This window comes from Polypterus senegalus, chromosome 1 (genome assembly GCF_016835505.1).
Source record: "Polypterus senegalus isolate Bchr_013 chromosome 1, ASM1683550v1, whole genome shotgun sequence".
NCBI lineage: Eukaryota > Metazoa > Chordata > Cladistia > Polypteriformes > Polypteridae > Polypterus > Polypterus senegalus.
In genome coordinates this window covers 29,252,210-29,271,224 of record NC_053154.1, presented here as the reverse complement: position 1 = coordinate 29,271,224, position 19,015 = coordinate 29,252,210, and the positions used below count along the sequence as shown (strand labels likewise).

Here is a 19,015-nt window from a genome sequence, read left to right as displayed (position 1 = left end):
TCTCCCAGTCTAGATGGATATAAACATTACTAATAATCTGGAGTTACAGAAAAACAAAATGAAATAGTTTAGTTTTGAAATGATATACATAAAACTAAAACTAAAAAGGAACAATAAATTCCAAAATTGGAAAATTAAAATACTACAAATATCCAGTGCAGAAGTTGGATGAAGTCATTTGTTTTAAATTAGCAGTAATGCCTATCAGATATAAACCAGCTGGTCATCCCCTGTATCATCTGGACACTTAAAAGATTGTTCAGACAAGGCCAGATGGGTGTGAATTTACTGGTTCGTCTCGACCACCTGAGGATATGGGAGGAAAGGCCACACAGACAGAATGAAAATGTACTGTGACATAAAAGAAAAAAGATGTCATAGGAAGTTTTAGGGTGCCATGAGCTACGATGTTTAATGCTGACGTTTTTGTAATAGTAGAAGGAGTAGTACTAATAATAGTGAACAAAGGCTTTCAAAACACTATGGTGTGTGTAACTGAGGTGGACCGTGAAAGTCCAGACCTTCTTAACACAGTGGGGTTTTAAAGATGGCAGACCAGAAGAGGGGGGCAGGGAAGTGGGGCTTATGAAAGCATTGCTAGTTTTTCAGATGTCTTCCAAACTGGATGTCTTTTTAGCTAAGGGTATGATAGGGAGAACTCAAAAGCTGTGTACAACCTCAGAATCTTTCCCTGTGTAACGCTTTGCATGTGTGACAGCACAGACTCCAGATGAACAACGAACAAGTATGGGATTCAAGCTCAGAATCCATGAAGTGTAGAAGGAAAATTTTTTATTAGCATAAGAGAATAGCAAATTACCATATAAAGTGATAAAAAGTAATTAAAAGCTTCTAAAACATTAGATTAAGCATAAATTAGAATATTGAAGCAAATACGATAGGTCTAGCAAATATTTAACTTAAATTCAGTTATATTGCATTATTTTATAGGATTACATTCAAATTTCCAAAGTAAAGAAAAGAACAGCTAATTGATACCCGAGACCAGCTTTGGACAGGATAAGAGTTTGAGAACACCTGTGATTCAAGGCTAGGAAGAGATAACATAGAGAAGAGGCCTCTAAAACCAGCTGGGTTGCTGAATCAGCAGAAAAGCTTTTACTATAGGCAGGGTCACGCTGACCTAATGCATGAAGAGAAAATCTTAGTAAATGCAGGCATTAGCAAACATATTATAAGAATATATTAGCAATTAACTTTAGTGTAGAAATTAAGACAAATTAGGCAATGATCAAATGAAAGCACATACTATACTTCTTTTTAATTAAAGCTTAAGCTTCATGTCACTATTGTAAAAAGTTTGGAAGGTTTAAGAGAGGAAACGATGAGAGGAAAACCCATATATGGAATTGGAGCCTTGGCCAGTTAGAGAAAATGGGAACAGAATAGAAAGATAACACATTCCATAAGGGGGCCAGTAATAGGAAAAGTAAGGAGATAATAAGGGTTCTCATGGAAGCTCAAAGTCTGGTTAGAAGGGAGTAAGAGCAGGTAAGCAAAGAAGCTCATTAGAGCAAGGTCAGAAAAGATAGGAAATTACATAGTAAAGCCCAAAAATGGTGAAGAGGAAGCCTTCCACCCAGTCTTAGACCAATCTGAATAAGCCAAACAGACACCAAGAGGAATAATGGACAGTAAGCCAGGTGTAGAATGAGCTAATCGAACGCTGCCAAAATGATAAGAAATTGTTATAAATACTTCAATTGTTGTAATGATCAGTGCTCAATCTCATTCGGCCGAATTGGGTTGAGTCCGTGTTGTTGATTTATTGCAATAAAGCCTTAAAACTCTGTCTGTCTATCTCGAGTCCTAATAGCCTTTATTTTTAGGTAAAAAGCCTTCTGATGATGAATTTTTCGCCACGACAGAAGCAGAAGCACTAATTAGTGTACTGTCATGGCACACCTAACAATCATCTTCCCACACCGAATCTAAGTTTAGGCAGCAAACAATACATAACAGATATTAGTTTTTTTTTATCATTTACTCAAATAAAATAAGCAACATGCCAACATGCCATAAACCAACATGCAAAAAAGTAGACCCCATTGTTTATCTAATTTTAGAACTGCATATGAAAAGGATGAAGAGAGAACCAAACTCTAATGTCAATTGTAATGATAAGTGCTGTGAGGTGGTAATACTGCCTGTCCTATTGATTAATAAATGATAAAAAAAATGATAAGGTAACTACAGTAACCAATAAAAAAGCAATACTTTATAGTGATTTGTACTTTAAATGACTTTGCAGATATGTGTCAAATAACACAAATGACACCACAAAAAGGTTTGGTATATTTGAAGACTTGGTACAGCAAAGAGGAAAAAAAAAGACAAGCCAATTAGTGGAAATGACGTCAACGGGCCCAGAGCTGGAAGTGTCATCTTCGGGTCCAGGCTGAACTTCTGATAGTTGGTCTGCAGAAGAAAGAGTAAAAGGATCAGTGCACTTTGCCACTCCCTGGTCTGGCATGGAATTACCCTCTTTAGAGCCGCTTAGCTACCACCTATGTGCACATGTGACAATAGTATACAGTATGCTCTACTTTAACTTTATACATTTACATAAACATTCAGCTTACAGCTATATACACATATAATGGTATTTCATTTGTACAAAAGAAAACATTTTATTTGAAGTCTGACGTTTTATATTATGCTATATTTAAATAAAAAAATAAAACAGTGAAATATTTCTTGTAATAATAATAATAATACATTTTATTTATACAAGGCGCCTTTCTGAGAACTCAAGGACACCGAACAATAAATAAATAAATAAATAAATAAATAAATAGAAGACACAATTATAAACTAAAAACAGCAGAAAATATAAAAATTAAAACCAAACATAACCACTGTAATCATAAAGAAAAAGCCATTTTAAACAGATGTGTTTTAAGCTTACATTTGAACGATGAATATGATTTGATATTTCTAAGCTCAGTAGGTAATGAATTCCAGAGCTTGGGAGCAGAACGGCTGAATGCTCTGCTCCCCATGGTGGTTAGATGAGAGAGGGACGGTCAGATGAATGGAATGGCAACATGAAGAAGGATAGACAGATATGGAGGGGCAAGGTTATGAACGGCCTTAAATGTTAATAGCAGAATCTTAAAATCAATTTGAAACTTAATCGGGAGCCAATGAAGCTGCTGCAAGACCGGAGTAATATAGTGAATAGATGGGGTTCGAGTAATGATGTGTGCTGCAGAATTCTGAACTTGCTGAAGCTTATGAAGAGATTTATTAGAGAGACCAAAGAGGAGTGAATTGCAATAGTTCAGTCGAGAAGTAACAAGACTATGAACAAGAATGGCAGTGGTATGGGGAGTGAGGAAGGGGCGGATGCGATTAATATTACGTAGGTGAAAGTAAGCTGACTGGGTGATGTTATTAATGTGAGATTGGAAAGGTAGAGTACTGTCGAGGATGACACCCAGACTCTTGACCTGAGGTGATGGGGAAGCAATGGAGTTATCAATAATAAGAGAAAGATTATTGGCTTTGGATAATGATGATTTTGAACCAATCAGGAGAATCTCAGTTTTGTCACTGTTTAATTTAAGAAAATTCGAAGAAAATCTGGATTTAATTTCAGCAATGCAGTCAATAAGCGAAGGTGGTGGAAAGAAAGAGTGTCATCAGCATAACAGTGAAAATGAATGTTATATTTATGAAAAATATTGCCAAGGGGAAGAAGGTAAATAATAAAAAGAAGAGGCCCCAGGACACAGCCTTGGGGCACACCAGAAGTAACAGCGGTGGGTTTGGATATGAAAGTTTTTAGCTGAATGAACTGAGTGAGGCCTGAGAGGTAAGATCTAAACCAAACAAGTGAAGTGTGGGTAATTCAAATCAAAGATAATCTAGTAAGGAGAATAGTATGACAAATAGTATCAAAGGCCGTACTTAGATCAAGGAGGATGAGAATAGTAATTAGACCAGAGTCAGCAGCCATAAGAAGGTCATTGGTAATTGTAACAAGTGCCGTTTCTGCACTGTGAAGGGGGCGAAAACCAGACTGGAGCTTTTCATATAGATTATTATGAGATAAGTGGGAGTGGAGTTGGATAGCCATTATTTTTTCGAGAATTTTGGAGATAAAGGGCAAATTAGAAATAGGGCGGAAATTATTTAAGTTAGTAGGATCAGCACCAAGTTTTTTCAGTATTAGGGTTATAGCAGCAGTTTAAAAAGATGAGGGAATAATACCAGTAATAAGAGAAGAGTGAATGATTGCAGAAATGAGAAGGACAAATAGGGGAGGCAGACTTTAACCAGAACTGTAGGGAAGGGGTCCAGCTGACAAGTAGATGACTTGGATTTGCAGATGAGATCTGAGATTTCAGAGGAAGTGGGAAGCTGGAAAGAGGAAAAGGAGTGAATAGGCGAGTGTAGTTCAGAAGAAATACAGAGAGGATCTGGACTGAGGTGCAGATGTATCCTCTGTATGTTCTGATTTAAAAAGGACATAAGAGAATTACAGAAAGCAATTGAGTAAAGGTGAGATGGTAAGGAATCTGGAGTTTGTGTAACATTATTAAGTAATGAAAACAAAGACTTGGTGTTACCTGTATTACAAGTAATTAACTGAGTGTAATAGTTAGATTTGGTTTGGGCTATACAATCTTTGTAGTAGAGTACATGATTTTTATACATCTGTTTGTGGACAAAGAGTCCAGATTTTTTATATAACCTTTCAAGTTGCCTGCCCTTAGCTTTCTGAAGCCGAAGTTCAGGCGTAAACCAGGGGGCAGAAAAAGAAAAAGAAACAGATCTAGTTTTTAGTGGAACAAGAGAATTAAGAATACCATTAAGACAAGTGTTATAATATGAGACAAGTTCTATGGGTGTGGATAAATTTTAAAAGTCCATTTTGAAATCAGTTCTAGAAGACAGGAAATTCAAGTTAATATTCTTAATGTTACGAAAAGCTATGAGATGGGGAAGCTTTGGAACAGAAAAAGTAAGTTTAGCATTGAATGAAAGGAGAAAATGATCGGTTATAGTGAGTTCATCTGCTGTAAGATCGAGAGGAACAACATCAGAGCAGCAGATTAGGTCCAAGATATGTCCTTTACAATGGGTAGGAACATCAGTGTGCTGCTGGTATCCAAAACTCTCCAGCAAAGATAAAAAGTCTCTAGTGGGAGGGATATTGATATTGTCCAGAGGTATATTACAATCCCCCAGCAGAATTATATTTGGAGTAATTGTAGATAAATGGGTAAGAAAGGTAGCAAGATTGTTCAAAAAATCATTGTTGGATTTAGGAGGACGGTAGACAGTTGCAATGATGGTAGGAACTGGCCCAGACAATTGACACACAGTTGATTCAAAAGAGCTAACAGCAGGTGCAGGCAACGGCAACACTTTCCACTTCTCGCGATAAATTATCACAACATCTCCTCCACAGCCAGAGGCATGTAGTTGACAATTTTAAACAAACCAGTAGGGGGGTTTGATTCATTAAGTTGTGAAAACTCTTGAGGTTGCTGCCAAGTCTCGGTTAAACAAAGAAAGTCAAACTTACGGTCAATGAGGAGATCCTGAAGGAGATGTCCCTTGCTCGTGAGAGAGCGGATATTCAGTAGACCGAAGCTGACAATGTTGCTGTCGCATTTGACAGTGGTGTTAGTCGACTAAGCTAAGCTGGCCGACACGCTGTGGTCAGCATTCCTATCTGTGTTACGTGGAGGGTGCAAAAAGTCGGACCAGAAAGAGTTAATTCCTTTCGAGGCGTCCATTTGGAATCTCCGGCGGGACCCACAATGGATGTATCTCCAATGAGGGAGAAGTATGACGTCCGGGTCAAAATGCAGCACAGACAGCAGAGGCACAGACTGGAAAAGATGCAGTCGAAGAAGCTCAGCAACTGAATACTGGAGGAGGACAGTTGCAGGTTGGATAGCGAGCGACGGAAGACTCCAGACAAATTTTAACCAGGTGAATATCCTACCAGTCCCCATTGTAGGTGAGGCCACAGGCAGCTCAGGCATTCAGAGAACAAACCGGTCAGTTTCAAATGAAATGGGATCTAAGCTGAAGCTAAATGCATACACAGCATACGCAGCCACGCAGAGATATCAGCAAAAATGGCAAAAAAAAAAATACATCAAAATCACCAGTCATAGCAAAACTCAATAGTCTAGTTACCAGCGAGCAATGGTGACCACTCCCACCAGCGTCCACTCAAACCAGAAGTGATGGCAAACTTCAAGCACTTCAAGCAAACAGGTAGTAAGAAATCACATAGAAGTTCATAAAAGGTCTAGGGCACCCGAATGCAGAACCCATATATTATAAAAAGAACAAAAGGCACTAAAGAAAAACATATCTCAACACCGAGTCAAGACTAGTCCCATTATTTTGGTTGAGTCTGCCCCAGGATGGCGGTGGTTCCGTTTATTATGATTTCTGGGAGGAAGAGGTGGATACAGATGGGCTAACCCCGGACGTGACATCATAGATGATGGCACATCAATCTTCCTTTCTGCAGAGGAGAAAGAAGAAGAGATACCATTATTGCTTAGCACACTCGGTTGGTCCAGGGTAATATTGTCATCATTTAAACCCATAAGTTGTTCCTGAAGTGTACGCGTGTGACAAGGTTAAAGTGAGGCAAACATTCTTAATGCTCACAGTTTATACAGGTAAGTGAAAAGAGGTGATAAACAAGCAGCTATGACACATGGCTTTCTGATGGTTGCTAGGATTTAATATCACATTAGTGTCCATTTGCCATCCAGTCTTTGCACCATTTCTTCCCAAGCCAGGCCATCAGAAGCCATTCAGGTAACACTTTGATATGTGTCAAATTTGCCCTGAGAGTACTAACATTTAATGCACTTCTCACAGTGATGATGCAAATTTGCTGCCTTCCTACACCTTAATAATTTTTTATCTGTAATGTTTGAATATTTTCCCTTTGCTACCTGTTGTGATGTGTGTTTGATTGTAGAAGAAATAGAATAACAGCTGTAGGTACAAACAAATTAGGATTTTGATGCCTCCAGCAAAATACAGTACCTTACATTGCACTTCCATGGTTGACCTTGTAGTTGTAAAAGAATGTGGCAACATGCATTACCAGCTTCCAAATAAATTTTTAAAAGCTAAAGATCTATTTAAATAAAGGAAAGAAAAATCTCCACAACATTTCTAAGGACTTCCCTTCTTCCCGGAATCATTGTTTTCTGACAAGAGGATGACCTACTGGATTAAAGGGTTTGGGTAAGTACAAAGTGAGATTTCCTTCTGACAAATGTTCAAATATTTGCTTTATTCAATGAATGGATTCAGTCAATTCATAGTCCTTAGATGAAGCACATGGTAAAATAAGACAAAAAAGGTGAGAAAATGTTTGAGTTTCCACCAAAATCAGATTTATTTCTTTGTAGTTGCGGTCATGTCTGTGGATCTGTGAGGCGAGATTTCAAAAGAATTGCACCCAAAATTTCAAAAGAATTGCGCCCATAGGGTTGTGATGTGCTGAGGTTTTAAAGGTTGTAAAAGTGACCAGAGAGAGTTTGGTGTCAAATTCAATAGACATTCCATTTATCTCTCCCAGCTTGTTTTCACTTGTTTGGTCTCTGGAGATGTGTGTATATCTTACACAATGTTTAAAGCTGCAGTGGGCCTGAGTGCCAACAGGTTTGGGCAATAGAAGATATCATATTGTTCTTAAGGTATATTAAGTGTGAACCTGGCCCGGACACAGACAGGCGGACATCTTGTTTAAGAACCACCACACGTTTATTAAACACAATATGTCCAATAATATGGTCACAAAGACCCAGTCCAGTGGTCACACAGACCTTAATCACGTGCACAAACCCCAAAAAGTCCTGGCCACAATGCCTTTTCTTCGGGCCGCCTCCACACTCCTCTTGCTTCGTCCTCCTTCCACCCGACTCTAGCCTCGAATGAATGGAGACGGCCCCTTTTATAGAGGACCCGGATGAGCACCAGGTGTTCCCGGCAATCTTCTTCTGGCCACGCCCCAGCGTGGCGGAAGTGCCGGCTGTCCTCCCGGCTGCTTTCCGGGCGCTGTCATAAATTTTCCCCCCAGCACTTCCTGGTGTGGCGGAAGTGCTGGGGTAACAGGTCCCCAAGGCACTGGGGCGCCTCCTGGCGGTGACCACGGGCCCCTACAGGGTAGGGCTTCCATGCCCTGTACCCGTGGCCCCCAAAGCAACCTGGAAGGCAACCCCCACGTGATCCAGGGTGGGTGCAGTCCCACATCCGGTCCTTCCTGTCGTCCCGGCCGGGTCATGGCCCCTGGCATCCCTGACATAAGTTAATTTTCAAGTCAGCAACCTTCACCTCCAAGTCATGAAACAGTGGACCATACAGCATCACTATCACTATTCAGTTTCACCTGGTCCTTCTTAACAGCCTTCATGTTAGCATGTCATGTGAATTGTTTAAGTTGTAGTATTCACTGTGGTAGTATGTCTGTCTCCGACCTGAACATGAAATTTATTCTTGATAAGAGTAAGTAGCACATGACACTCTAACAGTGAAATATTACAACTAGGAAATGCAAAATGGTGGAGCCCATAGAAAAACAAAGATGGCATTACACTTTCTCAAAATACTCTGAAGACAAATACTAAGGTTACATTCATAATCCTTAAGTTCCAACACCCTGAAAAAAGCATACACAGCAAAAATACATCCAGGATTTCCCCCCATCTAAAAGAGAATATTTAATAAGAGGTCGGTGAACATTCTGTGTTGAGTATTATGTAACAAATAGGTGTAAAGATGGAAGATGTGCATAAAGCTACTGATAATGGCTCACGAGAAAGAACACAAAGAAGGGGAGATAATGGTCATCTCAGCCTGGTACACCTGTGTATAGGATGGAGATGAGATATTTTACAGTTAGTAAGCTGGGAGACTTGGAAAAAAGGAGTATAGAGTTTTAATCAGACCAACAAAAGAGGGTCCAAATCCCACTGTTTCCAACACTCCGTGAAGGAAATGCCACTTAACTCTGTCCAACCCCTTCTCTGCATTCAATGAAAAAAGTGCAGCAGGGAGGCCTATAGAAGAGTCATTGTTAATAGTAAGAAAAAAGATGTATGCAAATAGCAGCGTGGAAAAATGGAATAAAACCTTTTGGATAGGATTTAGTTGTTTAGTAATGTCCATTTCAAATGAGAAGTTAACACTTTTGCTAGTAATCTCAAGTCTGTATTCATCAATGACAGGGGACAGTAATTAAAATACACAGCTGAGTCCTTATGCTGGTTTAAAATAAAGTTTGAAGCTTTGAATTTGTGGCAGATGAGGCCAAAAGGTCAGCATTACTTCTGCTTGAAATCTGTTTAGTCACCAGGGACTTCCCTTTAGAAAAAGATTTGAGAGCATCAGCAAGTTTACTGATAGTAAAAGGAGCTTCCAATTGCAAAGCATCATCCAAAAAAAGTTTAGGTATAGCTAAAGAAGAGAAAGATCATTATAGAAATTCACAAAATGATCACTCATTTCAAGAGTGTTTTTGGTATTATTTACGCATTTTGATTTGTAAGAAATAGATCTCATTTGCACATCCCGAAAGTTAAAAATGTACTTTGAGTATAATCTTGCACCCTTTTACAATGTATCTGACATTTAGATATAAAAATATAATCAATCCAAGATAGAGATTTATAGAGAGAGAAGGAAAAGAAAAAAAATCCTTTACAGTGTTGTTAAAAAAAAGAGGAATCAAGCAAATTAAGGTCAGCCATAAATGGCACTAGCTAACAAGAAGATGGAGAGATACATTGAATTTTCAAGGGTGGGGATTTATCGTAAGATAGGCCAATAAAGGCATTCATATTCATACCAATTATAAGGTTATATTCAGAAAGAAGGCAAAATTTTGTCATTGTGAAATAAAATTCATTTCTGTAGGGAGTTGAACGGCAGGTAACTTCCCTGCCAGACAGCTTTAACAACACCTAACAAAATCAGCCCCCATCATTGCCCCACAAGCTGATTTTCAACTCCGAGGATGTAGTAAATGCAGAAATCTTGGCATAGCATCTCAAAAAGGCACAAAACAAATTTGTAACGTGATTCTTGCACAAAGTGCAGCTGTATTTCCTTGTGAAATAAAATGTTTCTGAGGAGGTTTGAGTGTGCTTACATTACATGTAACCGCATTCAGGTTAGACATTATCAAAAATCAAAGCATCAGAGCAGCAGAAAGAAAAGAAATTGGAAAAAACAGACTACCACAAAAATAAACTGCATCAGAAGGGACCACAGCAAAAACCCGTCAATTAACCATCCTCCAGTGAATCTTTCCACTATAATTCACACAGCGGACCCTAAAGAGGAAAAGACAAAATGCTAGAAATCATAAGATCCCTAAATGTGTACAAAAAATGTTACAAAACAGAAGTAGCAAATCTAGTACTAGTGAGAAACTTAGAAATCATTTGGAGGGAAAACAACTGGAAAAGGGACTTCCAGCCCTACACCTGCCACTAAGTGAGGGAACATGGTAAGAGTCTCTGAAAATGAAAATTATAAGAAGTATAAAAGCAAAAGACTGAAGGTAAGGGTGAAGTGGCAAAGCAGGGCAAAATTCCTTAATGTTGGTTTGCAGAAGACTATGCACGCAAAATAAAGGGCTCTGTTTCTCACGCTTAACCCCAACTCTCAACACTACAGTAAGTAAAATAAAAATTACAGCAAAAACCTTTTTATATGTTAAACAGTAGCAACTGCATAAGGCTAACAAGTGTAGTAACAAACTACAAACATCTGAAATGGCAAAGTAATTTCTCCAAAATAAAGGAGTAGCACCAGATCAAATTATAGCAATCACCAAGAGACAGCAACTTAAGACATAAATTAATCAGACTGGCCAAGTTCTGGTCAGAATAAAGGATCACATTTCTCATACTCTTCAGCTGAAATTTGTTTCACTCTTCAGTTTGCAGGTTTCATTTTCCCCAAAGGCAGATTTCAGCACTTTTCAAAGGTTTTCTATTAAATTAACATCAGAACTCATTTCTGGTCCATTTAACACAGACCATTTTTCCTTTTTCAGCATTCTTTGGTGCATGTTTTGGGTCATTTTACTGTTGGAAACCCCCAATTTTCTAACTCTGGGTTGCTTATTACCATCGTAAAAGCCCTGGTTATCTCTGATTTCATGATTACCTTAATATATTCAAGACCTTCAACTCAATATGCAACGTAGCAGCCCAAGCACATTATTGTAGATTGATTTATCCTGCCCACCTAGAGGGATGCCAATAAAAGTAGAAAAGGGAAAGATTTCACTTCATAGGGAAAAGCGTTGCTCTTTCTGGAATAAGAGTTTAGATGCTGAAGTTCTCCTCTTGAAATAATGACTGCTCCACAGCCTTCAGACTGCCTCAGTGTTTAGCTTGGCAAACTGTATTGGCTTCGGCTCCCAAGGAAGAGAGCAGGTTTCAGGGGTTTTCATTCATTTTGGAGAATGAAGGAAGAGCTCCCGTGGGAGTTCCCTCAGAGTTCTCTAGAGAAAGCCACCAGAGAGAACTAGACAATATCCTCAGAGAGATTCTTCAGTATAGTGCAGAGAATTTAAAGGGAATGCATAACTTATGCTGATTGAATTAGTGTCAATTCCAGTTACAAAATCAGTGTCTCCTCATATTCGAGTTCTTCTGTCAATCATAGTTATCATTCATTAATTTACAGTTCTTTGTTCTTGCTTGAGTCCACTTTGTACAACCACTGCTCGCGCAGTCTGCAGAGGGGCCTCGAGAAAGATGTCTGTTCAACTCTGATGTACACCTTTGTTATCAAATGAAGTATAAACAGATCCTGGTATAAGCTGGAGTTTAGTCACTTAGTTTGGAATACAAATGGAGCATTTTTACAACTGGATGTCTGGCATATCTGCTTTCTTAACATGTCTGGTGTGCCACTAAAGCTTAGAAGAATGGGTAATGCCCACTTTCTCCTACATTATGGATGCCACACTCTTTTTAATTGTATACTTTAATTGGTAAGCTTATTTTCATATCCTATAAAATAATTAGTGGTATGCATTGCTAAACAGATCTACTTTGGTTTCATCAACATTTTTCCAGAAGGATTTTGGTTTCTCTCAGTAGGTCTAGGCAAAGTTCAGTCATGTCCTTTTATGTTTGTCATTGAACAGTGCAGTCCTCCATGGTATCCCCCCATAAAATCAGCTATCCATCTATCCATTCATCTTCTAAACCTGCTTAACCTGAGATGGGTCAAGGGGACGTTGGAGCACATCCCAGCAAAAATCAGGAAGGCAGGAACAATTACTGGACATGGTACTAGCCATTTGCACATTATTATGATTGTTATTAAACTAATACAATTAATTACTTATATTATACAAATACTCATTAAATTTTAAGTTTAAAAGAGTTTTCTAAAAATTGATGTGTACTCAGCAGATGTAAGTGTAATGATAATGTTTAAAGAAAAACTAAGAATGAATATCCTTAATGTGTCCATGGCTAGCAGCATTGAATAGCTACATTTTTCAGATTCATAAGTTAGTTCAAAAATCAGACTAAAAATCAAGCAAAGGTTTAGCACATTTAAGTACATTCAGTGGTAATGTGACTGTTATAAATTTGTAGAGAGTCTTCAACACGAGTGAATTCAGTGTTTCAAAAATTAAACAGCATCTCTGAAAAGCTTATACAGCTGATGAACAATTCTATGTGATTTATTGTACCTGCACCTCCCATTATGAGATTTATGCAAAGTTGTCTCTACTGCTTCTTCCTATCTGATCTCAACAGCAGCTATAAAAGGTACCACATCTCAGTGCTTTAAATGTTAGTCTAACAAACAAAAGCTTATTTCAAAATGGGGCTCATAGACCTGATGCTGATTTTAATGACACTGTATATCTTTGGTAAGTGCTTCATATAATAAGTCTACAACAAATTTGTTTTGAGTTTGAACAGACTTTAAATTTCTTCATTATTTTTTTAGGTGTTTCTGCAGAAATAAAGCTGCAGGAATCTGATCCTGTAACTCTACAGCCCGGACAGTCACACCAGTTGTCGTGTAAAGCCTCAGGGTTCACTTTCAGTGACTACTACATGCACTGGGTTCGTCAACCTCCTGGTAAAGGACTGGAATGGGTGGCAGCAATCGATGATGATGGCAGCAGCCAGTGGTATGCAACATCTGTTGAGGGACGATTTACCATCACCAGAGACAATTCCAACAACATGGTCTACTTAAAGATGAACAGCCTGCAGACTTCAGACATGGCTGTGTATTACTGTACCAGAGATACACAGTGAGCAAAAGGAAGTGTTAGGCATGACAAAAACTGAAAAAATGTACAAACATGTTTGCTATCTGGGAGTTAAACAAAAAAAAGTGTAATACTTCTTGAGATTATTTTTGGCTTTCCTTTTTTATCACCAAGAATTGTTTATATCAGCAAAAAAACAACAACAAAAAACAGAAAACCACAGGATCCCATGGGCTTTTTCATGCAAAGTGCATAAGTTCTATTTACTGTATTTATTAATAATTACTGTAGAATATGTTTTGAAATTAAAATGCAGTTTTTTTAACAATAACAAAAATTAGAAATTTCTCAAGCTTTAAAATGATTTTTTTTACATTAATGAAATCCTTTGCACAGATAACATGATTATTTTGCAAAACTTAAGTCAGCATGGTGGTGCAGTGGTTAGCACAATTGTCTTACAGCTCCAAGGATCCTGGTTGGGTTTGTGGCCTAGTTACTACTGGTGTGGAGTTCACATGTTCTCTCCTAAAGATGAGCACTTTAGACTAGGGATGCACCGAATGTTCGGCAACCGAAATAATTCGGCCGAAAATAGCCAAAAAAAGCACTTTCGGTGTTCGGCCGAATACATTTTGCCGAACAATGACGTTTTTAATGACGCGATCAAATAGTAACCCGCGTAGAGTGAGAGGCGCGCAATTTATGCAGCAAAATGTCAGCAGTGTGGAAGCACTTTAAAGCGTCAGAGAAAGAGGCAAAAACGGCCGTTTGCAGACACTGTTCTGCTGAATTGTCCAGAGGGGGTACATCTGCAAAAACGTACAGCACTTCAAGTTTAATTTATCACTTAAAATCAAGACACCCCGAACATCATGCAGAGTACGAGAAAGACACGGCGGCTACGGAAACAGCAGCAGCGAAAAGGAAAGTAGCTACTCCCAGTCCTAAGACACCCACTCCATCTGTGGCTGACTTCTTAGAAAAGGCAAAAAAGTTTGCCAATGACAGTGCCAAAGCTAAAGGTATTACTAAAAGGATAATTTAATTCATCGCATTGGATGATCAACCATTCTCTGTTGTAGAGGATGTTGGATTTCGCAGGCTTATAGACCATATTGAGCCCCGTTACACCATGCCTAGTAGACGGCATTTCTCAGACGTGTGCTTACCTGAGATGTATAACGTCGTTTCAACTCACGTCCATGAGCTCTTGGCTACAGATATTGCAGCCCTCAGCTTCACGACTGATATTTGGAGCTCGGATTTGAGCCCCACCAGTATGCTGAGTTTAACTGCGCAGTGGATCGACACAGATTTCAAGCTACAAAAGATTGTGCTTCACTCACAAGAGTTTAGAGGGTCCCATACAGCTGTAGCCATATCCGAGGCGTTCGCCAACATGTTTGACACTTGGCGTATCGACCAATCTAAAGTGCATGCGGTAGTCAGTGACAATGCAAGAAATATGGCTAAAGCTATGGAAGATAGTGATCTGAAAGGCATACGGTGTATGGCACACACAATTCAACTGGCGGTCAACGAGGGATTGTTGAGTCAGCGCAGTATAGCAGATGTGATAGCGATAGGCAGGAAAATTGTTGGCCATTTTAAACATTCACCGCTTGCCTATGCGCGCCTACAATCTATCCAAGAACAGTTCGAACGCCACAAAATCGTTTCCAACAAGATGTGAGCACAAGGTGGAACAGTACATATTATATGCTGGAAAGTCTTTTTGCGCAAAAGCGAGTCTTGGCTACATACATAGCAGATCATGACCTGCCCGCGACATTCACAGCATACCAGTGGGTGTTAATCGAGAACGTTCTCTCTCTTCTCGCCCCCTTTGAGCAGATAACAAAAGAGATAAGCTCATCTGATGCATCTGTGGCAGACGTCATACCTTTACTTGCAGCACTAAAACGTCTTTTAAACAAAGAGGCTCAAACAGATCACGGAGTTAAAACAACTAAAAGTGCGCTCTTGGAAGCTGTCAGCACACGATTTAGTCAGGCGGACTCAGAACCCCTGTACTGCATCGCGACTGTGCTTGATCCACGATATAAAGATCATTACTTGGATGTGGGGAAAAGCTGCGCACGAGAAATGATCCAGGCCGAGTTGGATTTGGGAAAGCCGCTAGGTGATGGAGACGGTCAGGTGATGCACAGCGCAGGAGATGAAAACAGCGCTAGAGAGTAAACGGGCTCATACTACAGATGAGCGCGACAGTCTCGCTGTCTGACATGTTCGATGAGATCCTCCAAGAGAATAACCCATTTGCAAGACAGAGGACAAGCTCAACCGCTCAACAGTTAGATGGTTATCTCTCAGAAGTCCCCATCCCCAGGAGCAATAACCCTCTCGAATTTTGGAGGACCAATCAAGGCCGCTTTCCGACCTGGCAGATGGCACGCAGGTAGGCTATTGGAAATTCATTTAAGATTTTATTTATATTTTGGATTATGGTAACACTTTATAAGTAGTTTCTATTTTTAACATTAACTAAAATGAAAACCCTTATTAAAAGCATTTATTAATCTTAATGTTAACATTTACTAATACAGTATTATTTACAGTAATTTTGAATTAAAAGTATCAAAAGTGGTAGGCCTATTTGTTAAAATTGTTAATGCACTTATACTAACATGAACTAAATATTTTTTATTATCTTACATTAACGAAGATTAATAAATACCATAACAAATGTATTGCTCATTGTTAGTTAATGCAATAATGTTAACAAAAGGAAACATTTTAAAGTGTTACTACCTATATTTTATATTATGTATTTTGTGAAAATGTAACTATTTTCAGTGTAGTAAAATAGTAGGCCTACACTGGGTTTCAACCATTTCATTATCTTGAAGACATTGTTCGTTTTTAAATGAGCAACTGTCAGAAAACTGCAATAAAAATTTCAACTATTCTGCAGGTACTTGTCTGCTCCATGCACAAGCACCGACAGCGAGACTGTTTAGTGCTGCATCGCATGTCATCGATGAGAAGAGGAACCGACTTTCATGTGAGAAAGCAGAGAAGCTACTTTTCATAAAGAAGAACCTGCCACTTTTCCTGAAGAAGTAGGCTAAGTAGGCTTATGTCTAGGACAGTTATTCATTTGTTGTAGGTTCATCCACATTTTTTGCACTATTCAATGCACATTTGTTGTTGTAGACATACAGGGTTACATTCTTTCAGCAGTCAGTTATAGGCCTAACATAGGCTATTCAAGAAGGGGGGCTTCAAAGATGGCCAAATAAAAATATTTTTTTATTTTAAGTTATATTGTGCTTTGTTTGTATAATATCTGCTGGAATGTTAAAAAAAAATGTTCAGTGTTAAATAAATATTTTGAAATTGTATTTTTGTTATTTGATTTATTTCTCTGAAAAGCAACACAAAATAGTAAAAAGCAAATTTTTACTATTTAATTATTGTAATGGTGAAAGAATTGGCAAAATAAATGGAAAAAATGCGAAACACCGCGTTCGGTATTCGGCCTTCGGCCAAGCATTTCATTATTATTCGGCTTCGGCTTCGGCCAAGAATTTCATTTCGGTGCATCCCTACTTTAGACTGATTAACACCTCAAGATCAGCTCGGTATAACTAAGTGTGAGTGTGTCCATAACTGTGTCCTGTCCAAGGATCATTCCTGCATTCATCCTAGGGCTGTCTGGATAAGTTGTGTATTGCAAAAGAATTGCACATTAAAACATACATATGCCAATTCAGTTATCACATGTGACTCAATATGTAACTCTGATCAGCTCAACTAATTTTTTCATGCTACATGTGTGCAGCTGTAATTGCAAAGCCTTCTGAGCTCAGAAATTGTGACCCATAAACATGAAATGTGTTCTTATAACCCACGTTCATGAAATGTTTGATTGGATTTTACTATCATTCTGATGTACGTTAATCTATTTAAAACTAAGAAAAAGGAAAATTGTCAGTTACCTCAGCCTTGATGGATATGAATATTACTAATAATCTGTAATTACAGAAAAACAAAATGAAATTATTTAGTTTTGATAATGATATACATGAATCACAAAGAGACAATGAATTGCAAAATTGGAAAATTAAATAAGTACAACAAATATCCAGTTAAAGAAAACAGATTAATGCCTGCACGGTCTTAACACAGTGGGATTTTAAAAATGGCAGACCAGAAGAAGTTGTCAGGGAAGTGGGGCTATGGAGACATTTAAAGTCCTCCGGACACTGGATGTTTTCTCAGCTAAGGATGTAACAGGAGAGCTCAAAAGCTGTGGTCCAACCTCAGAATCCATCTCTGCATAACCCTTTGCATGGGTGACAGCACAAACTCCAGATGAACAACGAACAAGTATGGGATTCAAGCCCAGAATCCATGATGCAGCAGCACCCAATCAATATACTGTCATGTCACACCTAACAATCATCTCCTTCACACCAAACTGTAGGTAGAAAACACCACATAACCAATATTACTTTTTTTATCATTTACTTAACTAAAGAAAAACCAGCATGCAAAAAGTTATGCTGCATTGCTAATCTAATTTTAGGACTGCATTAAAAAGGATGAAGACAGAACTAAAGTCTAATACAATATTCATTACGCTCTATTTTCACTATACACATTTACATAAAGATTCAGCTTATACATACAGTTATACACTTATACATAGATATAAAGGAATTTAACTTGTACAAGAGAAAACATTTTACTTGAAGCCTGAAGCTGTACAGTATACAATATTTAAACAAAACAAAAAAAAAATTGTAAAAACCCTATATTGGAAAACATCAAGGAAAGTGATAAAAGTGAGGGCAACATCCTTAATGCTCATAGTTTATACAAATGACTAAAAGGTGGTGATAAAAAAGCAGCTATGACACAGGGCTTTCTGACGGTTGGTAGGATTTCACATTTCATTAGTGTTCATTTACTATCTAGTCTTTGCACCCTTTCTTCCTTAACACTAGAATCCCTGAAGCCTATGAAAAATCTCATAATCCTGGTCCACCTTAAATCCCTTCGCACTTCTCCATCAGCATCTTTTGTTTTGTAAATGTGTCGATCAGCACAAGCAGCAAGCAGCCTGCTGTTCCATTTCCTCCCCCCCACCCCACCACCTTGATGGAAGTGGGCAGGAGGAGGAGTATAGGAAGCTAATCAAAGACTTTTTTAAATGGTGTGACTCAAACCACTTACACCTGAACTGGTGGTGGATTTTAAGAGGCCCAGGCCCCTCATGGACCCCGTGATCATCAGAAGAGACTGTGTGCAGAGGGTACAGACCTATAAATATCTGGGAGTGCAGCTGGATGACAAATTGGACTGGACTGCCAATACTGATGCTCTATGTAAGAAAGGTCAGAGCAGACTATACTTTCTTAGAAGGTTGGCGTCCTTCAACATCTGCAATAAGATGCTGCAGATGTTCTACCAGACGGTTGTGGTGAGTGCCCTCTTTTACACGGAGGTGTGCTGGGGAGTCAGCATAAAGAAGAAGGACATCTCACGCCTGGACAATCTTGTTAGGAAGGCATGCTCTATTGTAGGAATGAAGCTGGACAGTTTAACATCTGTAGCAAAGCGATCCTCCCCCACACTATGCGACTCTTCAATTCCACCCGGGGGAGTAAATGCTACCATAATTCAAAGTATTGTCTGCTTTTACATGCATTTTTATTACTCTTTAATTTAATGTTGTTTTTTGTATCAGTATGCTGCTGCTGGATTATGTGA

General features: G+C 38.7%; 1 gene segment (V, D, J or C); it reads left to right on the top strand.

Annotated features, from left to right (window-relative positions):
- Positions 1 to 12,856: 12,856 nt before the first annotated feature.
- LOC120523672 overlaps positions 12,857 to 19,015 on the top strand; it is an 826,057-nt gene continuing 819,898 nt past the window's right edge. The window contains 2 exon segments of the C gene segment in view: positions 12,857 to 12,922; positions 13,003 to 13,311. Of these exon segments, the coding sequence occupies positions 12,874 to 12,922; positions 13,003 to 13,311 (358 nt within the window).